The following is a 16,546-nucleotide window of genomic DNA, read 5'->3' as shown; positions in this document are numbered from 1 at the left end:
GGAATGCAGTAGAAGAGGTGCCCAGATGCAGAATCTGTCTGGGCACTTCCTCTGCCTTCTAAGGGGCAATCAAAAATATATTGCCTAATTATTGTTCTAAGGGAGGGAGAAGGCACCTGTGGCATTTGTAACTGACAAAGAAGAAGAGATGTTTTAGAAAAGACAACAATTGCAGGGATCAGAGCACCAGAAGATACAATGCCTCATTTTAAAATGTTTCCTTTTTAAAACATCACCATAGCCATTGTTTTGGAGAAAATATCCAACATATATATTGGAATCATGGAACTGAAAGGGAACAGAAGGATCTATAGTCTTCAGAAAGGCATTCATAGACTACCTGTGAACTTAGGTGAACTGTGGAAGTTTATGTGTTAATTAGTTAATTAATATCCCACCACTCCTCCTGAAGGAACTCAGCTTGGCAGTGGGGTGGGGAGGGAATTGAGGCTATTGCAGGACACAGGTTTGATATTGGTGGGTCAGCCAGGGAAAATGGGGAGAGGGGGCTTTCAATCAGTTGTCCCATCCATTGCGAATTGCCCCCTTTCTAATTCAATTCAAATGCTTTCACCAAACCATAAATCACATCACAAAAAATGAGAATCCATTCTAAACAAGAGCAGCAAATTGCCATCTGTTCAGAGTTATCAATTAAAACGGAGTCCTTTGGTGCACTGTACCTGTTGCGATAACAAAGCGATGCCAGTGTTCTGTTCATAATCAACAAGAAAAGAAACCACCCGTCTAGAAAAGTGCCTTTCACCTTTCATTTTGTGAGGCAAGCAGCTATGCCATTTTTGAAATGTATCATTGCTATAGAAACAAGTGGATTCCTGTTTTTTTAATAAAAAAAACAAGAAGAAGAAAAGGATGCAAAGTAATCGATTTAGAAATATATCGTTGTTCGAACTTAAAAGCTTTGCTAAAGAATCCACTGAGCTCTGAATATACAGGAGTGGCTAGTGGGGAGGGGCAATGGTGTGTACCTGGCCTCCTAGCAGGACAGCCACTGCCACTGACCAGGAGGGAGAAGTGGAGGGCCAAGGCAACAGAAAGGTCAGAGCTGTACGGTGCACCAACATGATGATGTTGATGATGATGCACCCATGCAGCAGTGGTTTCCCCATTACCTTGCCCCTCCTGCCCTCCTTCCTGGTAAGTGGCAGCAACTCGCCGTGTCAGTGCTCCACTCAGCAGGCCTCTCCTGTATAAAGCAAACAAGAAGCAAAGAAGAAGATTTTACAAGAGCAAGGGCCAAACTGCACATTATTGATGCTTTTTAAAAAGTACACACAGGTCCTACTAACCAAACACTATGCATTCCCTGGAAATCATTCGATGGGCAAGCATTCACATCATTTCCATCAATTCCTGTGCGAACATTTCTAACCATGGTTTTTGTACGATCTCCCCCCCACCCCCACCCCAATCCTGTCTCTCCATGGTTTCTTCCTGAGATGGCTGCAGCTTAACGGCAAAAGAAAGACAAAGGGGGAAATAAATTTTCAAATCTCTCCTGCTCTGATTTGTCCGATCTCTCTCTCTCTCTCTCGCGCTCCCTTCCCTCCCTCCCTGCATGGTTTCTTCCCCCAAACAGCTGCCACCGACTAGCAAAGCAAAAACATGCAAGGAATTAAGAAAGTGGGTAAACTCCGGATGTTCAGATATCTGAATCTGTGGAGTGTATAGCGAGGCATAGAATAATTCTTTACATTTGGACATTTTGTGAATTTTTGCATGGCTAGCAGGCAGAAAGCAGGCCCTGTGTATATTTTTAAACTGGCCATTTTTATTTTGAAGAAAAAACTGTTGCAAAATGCCTTCATCTTCATCTTGCCTGGCACCAATTTTCTTTTGCTGAAAATCACTCACCTGTGACTTCAATTTTCCTGCACAGCATCTGCAGAGGCAAACTGAAGTGAGGTTGATAGAATTTTCTGCCAGAAACTGTTGTTGTGACTCAGAAGCCTGGATCAGAAGCCTGTTCTGGATTGGGGCTCTGAACCTGCTTTTTTGGACCAACAGTACTGAACCAAAGGCCCTGGTGAATACGAGGACGTGTGGGGACCCCAAACAGTGACTCCTCTAAAGCCCTCAGTGATCAGGTAGTGATCAAAAGGTTGAGATGCTCCTTATGCTATCATAAGCGCCTTATGCTACAAGTTAGGGCTTTGTAAATAAATACAAAAACTTTGAACTTATCCTAACAGCATATGGCAGCCAGTTCCCTAAAAGCTCTGATAGCGACCAAAAAAGCTTCCAGTAATAAATTGGCTCAACTGTCTTTTTGATTTCTGAACATTAATTTGCCAAGGTGGCCAGGAAGTCAAATTATGTACTGAACAGAATGCACCAAACCTCAACTATATGTCGGCAAATTTTCATAAGGTTTTATCGTCATTTGCCTTACCTGGCTCAATGACTTATCTTTGTTGAATGACAGACCAACATAGTCCGCTGCAAGAAAAGCAGAAATATATTAGCTACAACTCAGTGCTTGCACTTCCAAAATATAGTTTACAAAAAGCATCAACCCAGTTTCATGTGAATATTTAAAAAGAACTCAGGGTGAAATTTTGAAATTTTTGTTACACGCCTTAAAATATATAAGTGTGTATGAGCGGAGAGGCATGCTCTCTGGCTTGAGCTGGTTTATTGCAGGAAAGCATTGTGTGAGCGCTCTTTGCCTCCACTTACACTATGGAGTTTTGCAGGGTGCTATTTTGTCCCCCATGCTATTCAACAGCTACATGAAGACATTGGAAGCAGACATTAGGACAGTAGATGACACAGCTATATTTCTCCATAATGTTGGAGAACCCATGGCTTCAAGTTACACATTCAACACATATAAATCACCTTTTCTTTACCAATCTAGCTGAGTCCCTGGTTTTCTTACTTTCATATAATTCTTTGTTAGCTAGACACTGGAGGGGGTACCATATTTCAGCTTTAAGATAATCATCCTGTGGGCGGAAAAAGACAAGGAAATACTAAGCATGCCAAGTGAATTTGCATAGTATAGCTGTTAAGATTCTGAAAGGGTATGCTGAGGCACAAGTCGTCCTTTCTAACTATCACACATTGCCTAAAAACCTCTGTGGAGCCAAGAAAGACAGTGGACAATACTGTCAAATGTCAGGAAACAGCACTAGCTTTCTAGTTTCTAGTGGCAGTGCCAGTGATATTAGTAGTGGTGCTGGTGGCGGAACAACTCAAGAGAATTGATGGCCAAAAGTAGACAGAATTACAGAGATGTCAGAAGCAGAGCAAGTTGTAGTTGAGATATCAACTTCCCCAAGATCTCATTCCAGCTCCCAGTGATAGTCAGGAGAAAAGAAAGGGTTTAAGTGAAAATGCTCCTGCCAAATGAAACAAAATGCCTCCCCAAAACTACTACTCCACTGCCTCTTTCAGTTCTTCTCATGCAGGACAGAATTCTGATTTAACACATTGACAGCTGTTTATATAACCTTGTCAGGGAGTTCACAGATCAAAGGATAGTTATATGGCCTCAATGGGACCCAATTCCTCTTGTCCTCTGAAATTATAGCACACAAGTGGAAACTAGCAACTGGAACTATACAATGCACTATCCTATGTCTTGCTTTCAAAACTCACTGCTTTATCACAGTAATTGATATAGTGCTTAATTGCAATAGCCTCTAAGCAATTTATAAAGCTTTTTGTGAGTTATAGCTCTATTCTCTGTATTAATGGGAATGGGCCAAGAGGGATCCCTTCCACCAACCCTCATTCAGCTTGTTACTCCAGCAATCTCCAGGATGAGTCTGTGACTGGGACAAGAGTAAAAGGAGTTCATCTACACACATCCCTCAGCACTTCAAAGTTCACAGTTCCTCTGTGAACTGCGACTGTGATAAACCATTAGTAGTAGTAGTAGTAGTAGTAGTATACCACCCTATAACCTATAACCCTATAACCGCCCCCGCCACTTAATGGATCCAAATGGTTTCCAGAGAGTGGTAGGGGATGCTTTATCCCATGTTGATGGCCTTTCAGCCGATTCCCTGGTGGCCCGCTGGAATGTGGAGTTAACCAGGGCTATTGACTGTTTGGCTCCGAAGCGCCCTCTCCGATTGCATGGAGCCCGGAGAGCCCCGTGGTTTTCCACGGATCTGAGGGCAATGAAACAATCGTTGAGACGGCTAGAGCGCCGGTGGCGGATAACCCATTCTGAATCTGACCGGACACAGGTTAGAGCTCAACGTCGAGCCTACCAAGTGGCGATAGCGACGGCGAAGAAGACTTTCTTCACCGCCTCTATTGCATCTGCAGAAAACAGCAGCAGGAGACTCTTTCAGGTGGTTCACAATTTAGTGGAACCACCTGTAACATCGGGGCCCAGTACGGGCCACATGTTCTCCTGCAATGATTTTGCAAATTTTTTTGCAGATAAAATCGCTCAGATTCGGGAAGAAGTAGACTCCACCGTGGGAGCAGGGCCGGAGCGGGAGAGTGCTAGAGTCCTGTCTGGTCAAGTTGTGTGGGATCAATTCCAGTCTGTTACCTCCGAGGATGTGGACAGGCTGCTTGGACGAGTGAAGCCAACCACCTGTCTCCTGGATCCTTGCCCATCCTGGCTTATAAAAGCTAGCCGGGAAGGACTGGGCGATGGGCTTCGTGGGGTGGTGAATGCTTCCCTCCGTGAGGGAGCCTTCCCAGACCCGCTGAAAGAGGCGGTTATTAAACCGCTTCTTAAAAAACCATCTTTAGATGCGGCCACGATGGCCAATTATCGCCCAGTCTCAAACCTTCCATTCTTGGGCAAGGTGATTGAGCGAGTGGTTGCTGAACAACTCCAGGCACGCCTGGAAGAAGCGGACCATTTGGATCCCTTCCAGTCGGGATTCAGGCCTCATCATGGGACTGAAACTGCCTTGGTCGCACTGGTTGATGATCTCCGGCGGGCTAGGGACAAAGGTGAGAGCTGTTTCCTAGTTCTGCTGGATCTCTCAGCGGCGTTTGATACCATCGACCATGACATCCTTCTGGACCGTCTTGAGGGGCTGGGAGCTGGGGGCACTGTCATACAGTGGTTCCGCTCCTTCCTCCTGGGCCGTGTTCAGAAAGTGGTGGTGGGGGATGAGTGTTCAGACCCCTGGGCTCTCACTTGTGCGGTGCCTCAGGGTTCTGTCCTCTCCCCCATGCTTTTCAACATCTACATGCAGCCGCTGGGAGGGATCATCAGGAGGTTTGGGCTGGGTGTTCATCAGTATGCAGATGATACCCAGCTCTACCTCTCTTTTAAATCAGAACCAGTGAAGGCGGTAAAGGTCCTGTGTGAGTGTCTGGAAGCGGTTGGAGGATGGATGGCGGCTAACAGATTGAGGTTGAATCCTGACAAGACAGAAGTACTGTTTTTGGGGGACAGGAGGCGGGCAGGTGTGGAGGATTCCCTGGTCCTGAATGGGGTAACTGTGCCCCTGAAGGACCAGGTGCGCAGCCTGGGAGTCATTTTGGACTCACAGCTGTCCATGGAGGCACAGGTCAAATCTGTATCCAGGGCAGCTGTTTACCAGCTCCATCTGGTACGTAGGCTGAGACCCTATCTGCCTGCAGACTGTCTCGCCAGAGTGGTACATGCTCTGGTTATCTCCCGCTTGGACTACTGCAATGCGCTCTACATGGGGCTACCTTTGAAGGTGACCCAGAAACTACAACTAATCCAGAATGCGGCAGCTAGACTGGTGACTGAGAGCGGCCGCCGAGACCATATAACACCGGTCTTGAAAGACCTACATTGGCTCCCAGTACGTTTCCGAGCACAATTCAAAGTGTTGGTGCTGACCTTTAAAGCCCTAAATGGCCTCGGTCCAGTATATCTGAAGGAGTGTCTCCTCCCCCATCGGTCTGCCCGGACACTGAGGTCCAGCTCCGAGGGCCTTCTGGCGGTTCCCTCACTGCGAGAGGCCAAGTTGCAGGGAACCAGGCAGAGGGCCTTCTCGGTGGTGGCACCCGCCCTGTGGAATGCCCTCCCATCGGATGTCAAGGCGATGGACAACTACCTGACATTCAGAAAACATCTGAAGGCAGCGCTGTTCAGGGAAGTTTTTAATATGTGACATTTTAGTGTATTTTTCATCTCTGTTGGAAGCCGCCCAGAGTGGCTGGGGAAACCCAGCCAGATGGGCGGGGTACAAATAATAAATTATTATTATTATTATTATTATTATTATTATTATTATTATTATTATTAAACTCAGGGCAGTTCACAACATAAAATTTCAATAAAATAACACAGAGTACATAATAAAAATGAAAACAAAGACGGCCCAATAATTCTCCTGTCTACAAACCACGCAGTTGGCCAGCATGGGGGGGTGGGGTGGAGAAATGAAATTCAATTTATGAGAAAATTAAAAGCAAGGCGTTGGCCATCAAGCAACTGATCCCTGATGCTGTGGGAAGCTAGGGAGTGAAAAATAACATTCTGATGCTTGTATAGCTGTGTGGCTAAGGGAGCTGGAGTGTAAGGTGCAACTTCCCATTTTGTGCCTTTGGCATGACAGTTGTGAGAGCTGCCTTAATTCCATATTTCTGCCTGGCAGGCCTTAAGTCCTCCCTCTGTTTGCTACCTCAGCCTGGTTCCTGGTGAAGGAATAACTTGTCCCATTGTGGTCCTTCCCTCACATTGTCAAAAAGTTCCTTCCTGAGGCGCTATTTGCTCAGACCCCGACATTTGTGGATCCTCTGTCTAACGTCTTCTCCCAAGGGGAGCCATAAAGCCACCCAAGGGTTCTGGTGAGCTAGCCAACCTTTCTTCCCTGTGAGTTTTCCTGTCAATTGTGTGGTCGCTACAAAGCGATGTTTATTGGGCTCTGTGTGTGTGCCTGCAAGCTTCTGTCTTCTATGTGTCGTCGAGGTGGGTGAGGGCATGGAAGCAACATGGCTGACTTGCAGGCATCAGTTGCCTAGCATACAGAGATTGCATTGTGTCGGTGCTGGGGTGTGTGTGTGTCTCACAATATATTGCTATGTTTTCTCTCCTTTAGAGTGCTGCCATTTACATTTGAACTTGCAGCTGGAAATGCATAGGATTCAGACAACACATTTGATGTCAATACTAAGCCAATGTTAGCATTCTGCCCAGTGTACCAGGGTCTCTGGATTTCATTGTTAGGATCCGTATACTACGTGATTTATGATCCTTGGGACACTTATTTCTAAATGGCTAACAAAATGAATGCCAGAAAGAGTTTCAGAAAACATTATTTGTGAGATGTTAAAAAAACACACCACTGAGAACAACAAACACAACATTTAGCAATTTCTCACCATTTCAAAGCCACATAAGGTTGGTTTGCCGAACTGAAATAAAACACAGTAAGACCAAATTGTATGAATCATCACTTTCTCCCACACTTTTCACAAGCAATTTCACAAGTGTATTGCTTTATATATTCATTTACCACTTACACTCAATATTATTAACACGATCATTGGTTGTTTTGAGTGACATAAGAAGCCTGCCTCCACCAATAGCCTAGGGCAACCTAGCCAGGGCATGTACTTTTCCTGTAAGTTAACAGGAAATAAGCAATAGCTACAAACCAATAGCTAAAACATCTAAGGAAATCCAGTACCATACCCATCACTAAAAAGAATTCAACAGTGGTGCCAGCAAAACTCTCTGGGGAGAGGCTTCCAAAGACAAGGGGCTACAACAGAAAAGGCCCTGTCACAACCCCCTTCAATTCTAAAGGTAGCACTCCTGAAGCAGGGCCACAGAGATTGATCTTAATATAAGAGGTATCTATTAATTGCAGCAAAGCTACTGTTGGTGCAAAGAAAAAATAGGTACACAAAGGAGAAGTCCTGGATACCAAGATCCAAGTTTGGGGCAAGTACTCTTTATTGAGAGACCCCAGCAGATATTTAAAATCACAAAATATGCAGCAAAAGTGAAGCATGGGAATATGATAATAATTTTTATTATTATTTATACCCCGCCCATCTGGCTAGGTTGCTCCAGGCTGTTAAGACATTTAAAATTTGCCCTTTCAAGTTCCTTCCAAAGTTTCCCACTTCCCCTAGCATAGAAAAAGACCACATGTTTGGTAAGGTTAAAATGGTTCACATACAAATTCCCTTCAAAGGTCTGGTTCATATGCTTTTCCACACATCAATCAGAAACGTTGCACAGGCAGTAAAACTTGGTTTAGTTCCAAAGTGGTGAAAGTTTCTAAATTATTGATATAGGAACACAAGAATGGCTTGTGAAAGCCATGCAGCTAAGCTGAAGCAACCAGCTTAGCCTTTTCATACACTTAGTTCATCAGGTGAACTGGGGAGAGAACAATTAGTACACAGATTAACAACGCAATCCTAGATGTGCCTACCCAGATGTAGTTCTCACCATGTTCAATGGGACTTACTTGCAGGAAATGTGTATAGTAGGGTTATAGTCTTAGGCTGAATGAGATTGTCTTCTGAGCAGACATGTATGGCACTGGAGATCTTCCAAACTTAGTTTTTTTGCAGTATGCTTACCAGTGGTTTTTAAAACATTAGATGATTGGGGGAAGGGGACACAGGGATATTTAGAAGTGCACATATGTACCTGCAACAGCTTTCCAGTTTTAATGCGCAGATCATCACTGATAAATAAACCTAGTGAGGTGAGGAGTACAAGACGAGTATTTGTTACGGTGAGATCCACAAGCGCAAGTCCGTAACAATCTTGAGGAGAGAAAAGGCACTGTGAGTAACCTGAGTTGCATCTCTCAGACTTCCATCATTACTTGTTATAGACATGGCAAATTACACCCATATTGAGACACCCAGATCTGTTGGGCAATCCATGCACCTGATATGCATTTGAAGAAGGTCTAGATCTATGTGCTTTTAAGAGAGGGTGGAGTGATGAAATCTGCTCTTTCGAACCCTGCTCCTTTGCTGCATTTTTTAAAAAAAGATATAGCAAAGCCAAGTTCAGGGAGCAGCAAGAACATAGGCTGACTCTTCTGACCTTGCCCATCTGACTTTGTTGCCCCAGCCACTCTGGGTGGCTTCCAGCACATATAAAAAACAATAAAACATTAAACATTTAAAAAACCACCTTCCCTATACTGGGCTTCCTTCAGATGCCTTGAGGGTCAGATAACTCCATACCCTCCAGTATTTCTCTGATGAAAATAGGGCTATCCTAAGAAAAAGTGGGGCATTCTGGGATCAAATCAGAAACCGGGACAGCACCTGTAAATCTGGGACTGTCTCTGGAAAATAGGGACACTTGGAGGGTCTGCACTCCAGAGTAAAAAAAATGGCAACCCTGGGAACCACAGCTGAAAGCACCAGTAGCCCAACATGCCAGATTCAAGGCTGGTGTCAGTCAAAAGCCCTAAACAGGCTTTAGAATCTGACCTGTCAATCCCACCCCAAAGAGAGAAGACCCTAAATGCTAAGGGATGAGGGTTCCCATATCTAAGAAGCTGAAATTTGGGACCCAAGGAGGCACAGATTCTTTCTGATCACTGTCCAAAGAAAAGGGATGAGGGAGGGCTCTCCAGATCCTAGGGTTTTGAATCACACCACAACCTTCACTTTGAGACCTACAATTACTGTATTGGTCTGAATATAGGCCACACTCCCCCCCCCCCCCCAAATCTGGCTCACATAATAGCTGAGTGCAGTCTATAGTGACACTCTTATAAATAAATAAGCTATGTTTTGAGAGATCTCATTTTAGGGGTGTAGTCTGTATTCGGACCAATGCCGTACATTCTATGAAAGTGCAACCTGTTCTAAGGCCTTGGGGTAAGACAGGCTACAAATAAAAAGGAAATGCATATGGGTCAATTAAACAACTGAAAATAAGAATTACCGTTTTCCAAGATGGCACAAATGGTAGCAGACAAGTTAAACCATACCGTATCCCCATCCATAAATCCACTGTCAGTCAATCCTAAAATTAGTCCTTCAAATACAAAAGAAAACTAATCATTACATGAAAACTGAATCACAGTATAAAGCCAGGCTACCAGCATTTATTAAACTGTTATAAAGCTTCATATTTCCCAGAAATTTCAGCAGTGTAGCTGGTTTGGTTCGCTTTTGATGAAGAGATGACTGGAGGTTTCTCTGTGATATTTGAGTTTATTTACAAATATATGCTGAGCCTGGGTAGAAGCACAACTTATCACCCCAACAGCAGCAAAATCCAGAAATAAGTGCCCCTGTATCCACAGGTGTAGTTACAGACCTTAAATACTCAGCTCAAACCTACTTGAACACAATGAAAGAAAGCATGTCTGCCTGCTTTACTAGTACCACATATCTAAGTTAATAACCACAAGCAGGTGGTTCGGTATGGGGTGGGGGACAGCTGCAAACATATCCCTGGCGTATTCCTGTGGTTATTGTAGAATACGCTGCAGTGTAGTGGTTGTGTCCTGTCCTCTCCTTCCCACCTGAGATTCTCAGCAAAATGCTCTAGTAGTCATGCTTTTTACCATCACACACATATTTGACTAAAAACAAACAAACCAGTGAGCAAATAATTCAAATTAATTGTTTCTTTTTGGGGGGAGGGGATTGTTGAATTTGGCAGCGTCCCAAGTGCACAGCGGAATGATGAGGAATACGTGCCAACATGCTCTATATTGCTTTATTTACATTTCAAAGCTGGTAGGTTACAGAAAAACATCTTGCCTCTGCCGGAGCAGAAAAGGCATCCTCTCTCCTCTGAAGCACGGACAGAATCACTGTGTGAACAGTGAAAAACAGGAAACCAGTGTACATCACATCCAGTCTCCCTTTCCCGTGGGAAAACTCAACAGCAACTGACTGTGGAATGTAAACACCTGTCTCGTGACAAGCACTTCGCTGCACAGTGAAGAGAGCAGAAACCAACATCCTCCCCCTTTCTGTGAACATCACTGGGCAGCGTGTTCGTACAATATCAGTACAAACCCAACTTCTGCACATAGGTACAGTGTTGATCCCTTGATACAATCTTGGACAATACATCAGCAGGAATTTCATTATCTGGCATATAGGACACCGTTACGAGTCCCTTCTGAATACGTTCCCTAGCATGTTGCAACTTCAGTTGCAAGTGCTTTGTGCTTTGCTTACAACCTTCAGAATTCAGCAAAGCCAAACATGCTTTGTTGTCCTGGTAAACCTGGATTGGACATTTGACAGGAATTTTCATGTCTTTGCACAATTGTAACAACCATTCACAATCCTTAAGTGAATAAGACAGTGCATTCAGTTCAGCTTCACAAGTACTTAAGCTAACTGTTGTTTGCTTCTTGCATGACCAATCAAATAGACCCTGATTGTACATATAGCAAACTCCAGACGTGCTTTTCCTGTCTGTATTGTCACTTCCAAAACTTGCATCTGCAAATATCTCAAGACCACCAGACTTCTGATTGTTAAATCTCAGTCTGTAATGCATAGTGCCTTTCAAATACCGCGCTATGCGTTTCAGAGCTTTCCAATCCTTAACAGTAGGATTGTTGACTTGTCTGCTTAGCAAATTACAGCTAACAGCAATGTCAGGTCTTGAACATCTGGCAATGAAGTTTAGCTTGCCTAGCACACTTCTGTACAGTGTAGTGTCAGAAAATGCTTCTTCAGTGTCATCTACCTGATAACCTGTTGTCATTGGTGTGTCTACAGGGTTAGCATCCATCAGGTTTAGTTTGCCTAACACATCAGCAATTTTCCGTGACTGGTGTACTAGAATGTTACCATCTTGATCTCTCTCTATTTCCAGAGATAGGTAGTTGTTTACCTCACCAAGATCTTTCATGTCAAAGTGTTCTTTCAGTTGAGCTAGGGCGTTATTGTACATTGTGACATCTTTCCAAAAGAATAATAAATCATCAACATAAAACAAACAATACAGTTTCTTTTGCCCCTCCTCTTTGACAAATACACATGGATCAGCTTTCCCTTGCTGAAAACCTAGAGTAAACAATACTTCAGTGAGTTTTGTGTGCCAACACCGTGCACTTTGTTTGAGACCATAAAGGGACTTTTTCAGAGCACAAACAAATCCCTGTTTTACCTGTACGCCATCAGGTGGAAGCATATAAAGTGATTCATTTAGAGATCCGTACAGAAAAGCTGTATTCACATCATGGTGACTAATGTGTAGATTCTCCTCTGCAGCTAGCTTGAGCATAAGCCTAATGCTCTCATACCTCACTGTGGGTGAGTAGGTCTCGTGATAGTCTTCACCTGGTACCTGTGCAAAACCTCTGGCTACCAATCTGGCTTTGTGTCTGACTATCTTGCCATTTTGATCAGTCTTCGCTTTGAAGACCCATTTGCTTCCAAGCAGTTTCATTCCTGGAACTACTGGAACTAGTTCCCATGTTTTGTTCCTTTCCAAGGAATCAAGCTCAGCCTTCATGGCATTTAACCATGGCTCAGCTTCCTTTGAATCCAAATCCTGGATTTCTTGGAAACTTGAAGGTTCAAATACCTTCTTGGAGCTTTTAACAGCTGTTACTGCTATCTTGGCAAACTCATCAGCAAACCTCTTTGGAGGTCTACCTTTTGTGGCTCTTTGTGACCTGCGAATTAGCCTTAAGTCTTCAACACTCTCCTCTTCCTTCTTAGGAGAAAAGTGACCTATTGTGAACAATGGTTCCTCCAATTCTTGATCAGAGCTTTCAGAGGGTCGCATAGAGGCTTTCGCACTCTTGAAATCCTCTGAATCACTCGATTCAGTTTCAGAATCAGAACTTTCATCAGTGGGTGTGGGTTGCTGTGGTTGCTTTTGACTATCCTCAGTCTCATCACTGTCATCAGGGTAACATTGGAAAATTCCCACATTCTCCCCCCACTTGGCATTGTACTCAACACTTCTTGTGAGCTTAATGGTCTTAGAGTCAGTCATCCTTATTCTCATAACCTTTCTCATAACCTAGAAAGATACCATGCAAACCACGTTTGTCTAACTTGGAGTTTTGTGGTGAGTGAACCCACATGTCAGAACCAAAAATTTTCATGTGTTTGATGTATGGTTTCTTGCCAAACATCTTCTCATAGGGGGTACAACCAATCGCTGAAGATAACCTGCGATTATAACTGTAAGTGAAACATGAGAGAGCTTCAGCCCAATAACTCTCTGGAAGATTTGCATCATGTAGCAAGGTTTTTAACCCTTGAAGCAATGTCTGATTTGCTCGTTCCGCAAGTCCATTCTGCCATGGCAAGCGAGGACTAGACAAATCGTGTTGAATTCCTTTCTCAGTCAGAAAAGCTTCAAACTGCTGAGAAGTGAAATCTCCTCCGCAATCACTGGAAAGAGTCTTTACCTTCTTACCATGCACATTTTCCAACCAAGCACAGAATTCCTTGAACCTAGGAAAAGCCTCTGACTTCTGCTTGAGATTGTACACATAATATACCTGGAAAATGCATCAATGAGAACCATGAAGTACCTATTTCCACCCAAAGAGGGCGCTAGTGGTCCAACCAAATCAGCATGAACAATTTGGTATGGTTCTGTGGCTTGCCTACTAGACACCTTACCTTTCGCAGCCATTTTCACCTTGTTTGCTGCGCATGCCTTGCACTTCATGTGGTACCTGCAGGGTTTAATAGTCATACCTTCAACCAAGGCAGGCATTTTAGATACTGCCTCAAAATGCAAATGACCAAATTTTCGATGAAAATCATGAATACATTCTGCATGCAAACTTTCGTTAGAACCTGCAATGCAACAAGTGTCATCCTGCACAACATCATCATAATACAAAACATATAAACGATCAACATATTCAGCATACAATACATAATCATTTTTCTTTGTGATGATGCACCTTTTGTTCTTAAAGGAAACGTCAATTTTCCGCTCATTCAGCTGTCCAACGCTGAGCAGATTATGTTTGGCATCTGGTACGTAAAGTACATTCTGTATCGATAAGTCCAAACTGTGAAGAACAACAGTTCCGTAGCCTTTACTGGGGATTGTGTGGTCATCCGCCTGGTGAATTGCACCTTCCTGCGGTGTAAAAGACACGAACAGTCGCTTATCGTTGCACATGTGATGGGTTGCAGCCGAATCAACAACGAAGAAAGATCTAGACGTCTTCTGGACCTCTGCAACTTTTGGAGTGAAGCGTGAGACCATTGCTTTGGGCTGCGTTGTCCTGGACACCGGACCTTTGCCTTTGCCTCGGCCTTTTCCACGCGATGAGCTTCCGCTGCGCTGCTCTGTCTTGGCCCTGGGATATCTGCATTCCCTCTTCATATGGCTTAGACGTCCACAGGAGTAGCATTTCACTGCCTTCAAAGCTAATCCACTGTCAGCTGAGCGGTAGGCCGTACAGCAATCTGAGTCGCAACAGACTCCCAACCTGAACCCAAAGATTGTAGTATCATGAAGGAATACACAGCCTCTGGAAAGTTGAGTCCTCTCTGTTGCAGCTCATGTCTCAGATTCTGCATCTCCATCAGATGTGTACGCACATCTCCACCTTCAGCAAGAGCCATATTATGCAGCTTGTTAAAGTAAAACATGGTAGATCCAGCTTCTGTCCTCAAGTGAGCCTCTCTCAAAGCGTCCCAAATTTCTCTGGCTGAGGTTTTATCACGCAATAGACAGAGCTCTTCTGGGGATACTATCAATGTAAGAGTTCCCCTTGCTTTGGAATCTTTAGCTTCCCATGCATCTGTAATTGGAGCTGGGGGGGTGTCTGTAATAACGTCAAACAGACCCTCTTTCCGCAGAATAGCCTCTGCATAGAGAACCCAGTCCGCATAATTTTTCTTATTGAGCTTGGGAATCCCACAAGCATCCTGAAGGGCCATCATGACTCTGGCATTAGCCTTCTGCGTCATCTCTGCTGCTTCAAACAAGCTGCTTTATACAAGCTGCGTCTCTGTGCTGCTTCAAGCCTCATTCCAAAGGCAAGTTCTAAAGTGCTTTCTCTCTGCTGCCTTAAATCAAGCTGCGTCACTGTTTTCTGCAGCTGCTTTATTCCAAAAGCACTTTTAAAAGTTACTTTCGGTTTCCCCAGCATAGCCTTTGCCTGTGCCCGGCAAAATGGCCATAAAAGTTCAAAGTCCAGCCATAAAGCCATTAATTAGATGCTGGCAGGCTGCCCGGAGCAGTAGCACATACCTCATCAATCATCTTGACGCGCAGAGATAGCGTCCGATCCGTCCTTCTGCATTCCGATCCTTTTTCTGGCATTCAGATGACTGCGTCTTTCTGGGCCCATAACCAGAAATGTTGAATTTGGCAGCGTCCCAAGTGCACAGCGGAATGATGAGGAATACGTGCCAACATGCTCTATATTGCTTTATTTACATTTCAAACCTGGTAGGTTACAGAAAAACATCTTGCCTCTGCCGGAGCAGAAAAGGCATCCTCTCTCCTCTGAAGCACGGACAGAATCACTGTGTGAACAGTGAAAAACAGGAAACCAGTGTACGTCACATCCAGTCTCCCTTTCCCGTGGGAAAACTCAACAGCAACTGACTGTGGAATGTAAACACCTGTCTCGTGACAAGCACTTCGCTGCACAGTGAAGAGAGCAGAAACCAACAGGGATACCATTTCAAAAAATGCATACCTACCATTTATTCCATCTATTTTGAATGCTCAGTATGCAAGTGTCATTGCTTGCCGAGCTAAAATAGTGCCAGCGATGCACAAGGTTTGCAAAACTGCAAATGATCTTTTTTTAAACAACAACAACAAAGTCTTTTCCATTGCTGTGAGAGGGAATTGTCCATGAAAGCTGCACCAGGCCCTCTGAGAACAACAGAATGTCCTCAGTCCTGTTGCTCCAAGGGGAACTTGCTCCTCTACTCTTTTCAAAGCACATGTCAGCAAGAAGGCCTTTCTCTGCTGCCTAGGGTTGCTGTATTTCTAGAAGTAAAAGTTGCTGAGCTTTTTGGGGAAAACTCAAAGCTATTGAGCAGACATTATTTTAGAAAATAATGAAACTCAAAGTTGTTGAGCTCAAAATTCCGGACATTTAGCCGATTTTCCGAAATCCCCCCCAGACACTATTTTCACCAGTTAAATTACGGATATATGGCAACCCTACTAGAGAGTGGAACATTTTAGAAGGGGAAAAAAGTAAATAGGAACAGAGGCAGTGCTGAACCCTCAGACTATCTCATAAAGGAATTTGCTGGAATGTGAATTCTAAAGTGGACTCATGATTTGATCCAGGTGGTGATCTATCCAGATTGAATCAGGCAAGTCCTCTTTAGAAGCAGGGTTTCCACCACCACCCCTACTGACCTGAAATAATAGACCTAGATTCGCACACAATCTTCCCCAAGGGGACACATATGCACACGGAGCCAGCATTTCACAGGTTAACAGCTAGTTGCAGAACACTCATGTGTAGTAGAAGTGTAACAAATGCACTCACAAGCAAAACCAACTGCATTTGATGAGACTTACTCCCAAGCAAGTATAGGATTAAGCCCTAGCCAACACAGTGGGACTTACTTCTGAGTAAACAAGTACACTTATTTTATTTAAACTTTTACATCCCACTGTACCCAGTTGGAAAACGAAGCTGGTGGATCAGCT

At 44.0% G+C, this 16,546-nt stretch overlaps 1 protein-coding gene and 1 long non-coding RNA gene across 11 annotated transcripts in view; one reads left to right on the top strand and one right to left on the bottom strand.

The window, feature by feature from the left end:
• Positions 1-16,546, top strand: part of LOC307200864 — a 345,619-nt gene that overhangs the window by 125,623 nt on the left and 203,450 nt on the right. The gene's annotated exons all lie outside the window — the stretch shown is intronic.
• LOC307199804 (cation channel sperm-associated auxiliary subunit beta-like) overlaps positions 1-16,546 on the bottom strand; it is a 118,062-nt gene that overhangs the window by 26,723 nt on the left and 74,793 nt on the right. For all 10 annotated transcript variants that reach the window (XM_079947870.1, XM_079947869.1, XM_079947868.1 and 7 more), the window contains 6 exons: positions 9,851-9,943; positions 8,588-8,706; positions 7,303-7,335; positions 2,903-2,969; positions 2,414-2,460; positions 684-836 (listed from right to left, as the gene is read on the bottom strand). In XM_079947870.1, coding sequence (XP_079803996.1) covers positions 684-836; positions 2,414-2,460; positions 2,903-2,969; positions 7,303-7,335; positions 8,588-8,706; positions 9,851-9,943 — 512 coding nt within the window. The remainder of the gene's footprint in view (positions 1-683; positions 837-2,413; positions 2,461-2,902; positions 2,970-7,302; positions 7,336-8,587; positions 8,707-9,850; positions 9,944-16,546) is intronic.

Source organism: Podarcis cretensis (genome assembly GCF_951804945.1).
Source record: "Podarcis cretensis genome assembly, chromosome: 1".
Lineage (NCBI taxonomy): Eukaryota > Metazoa > Chordata > Lepidosauria > Squamata > Lacertidae > Podarcis > Podarcis cretensis.
Note: the sequence above shows the minus strand (reverse complement) of the source record. Positions and strands in the feature narration are given on the sequence as shown.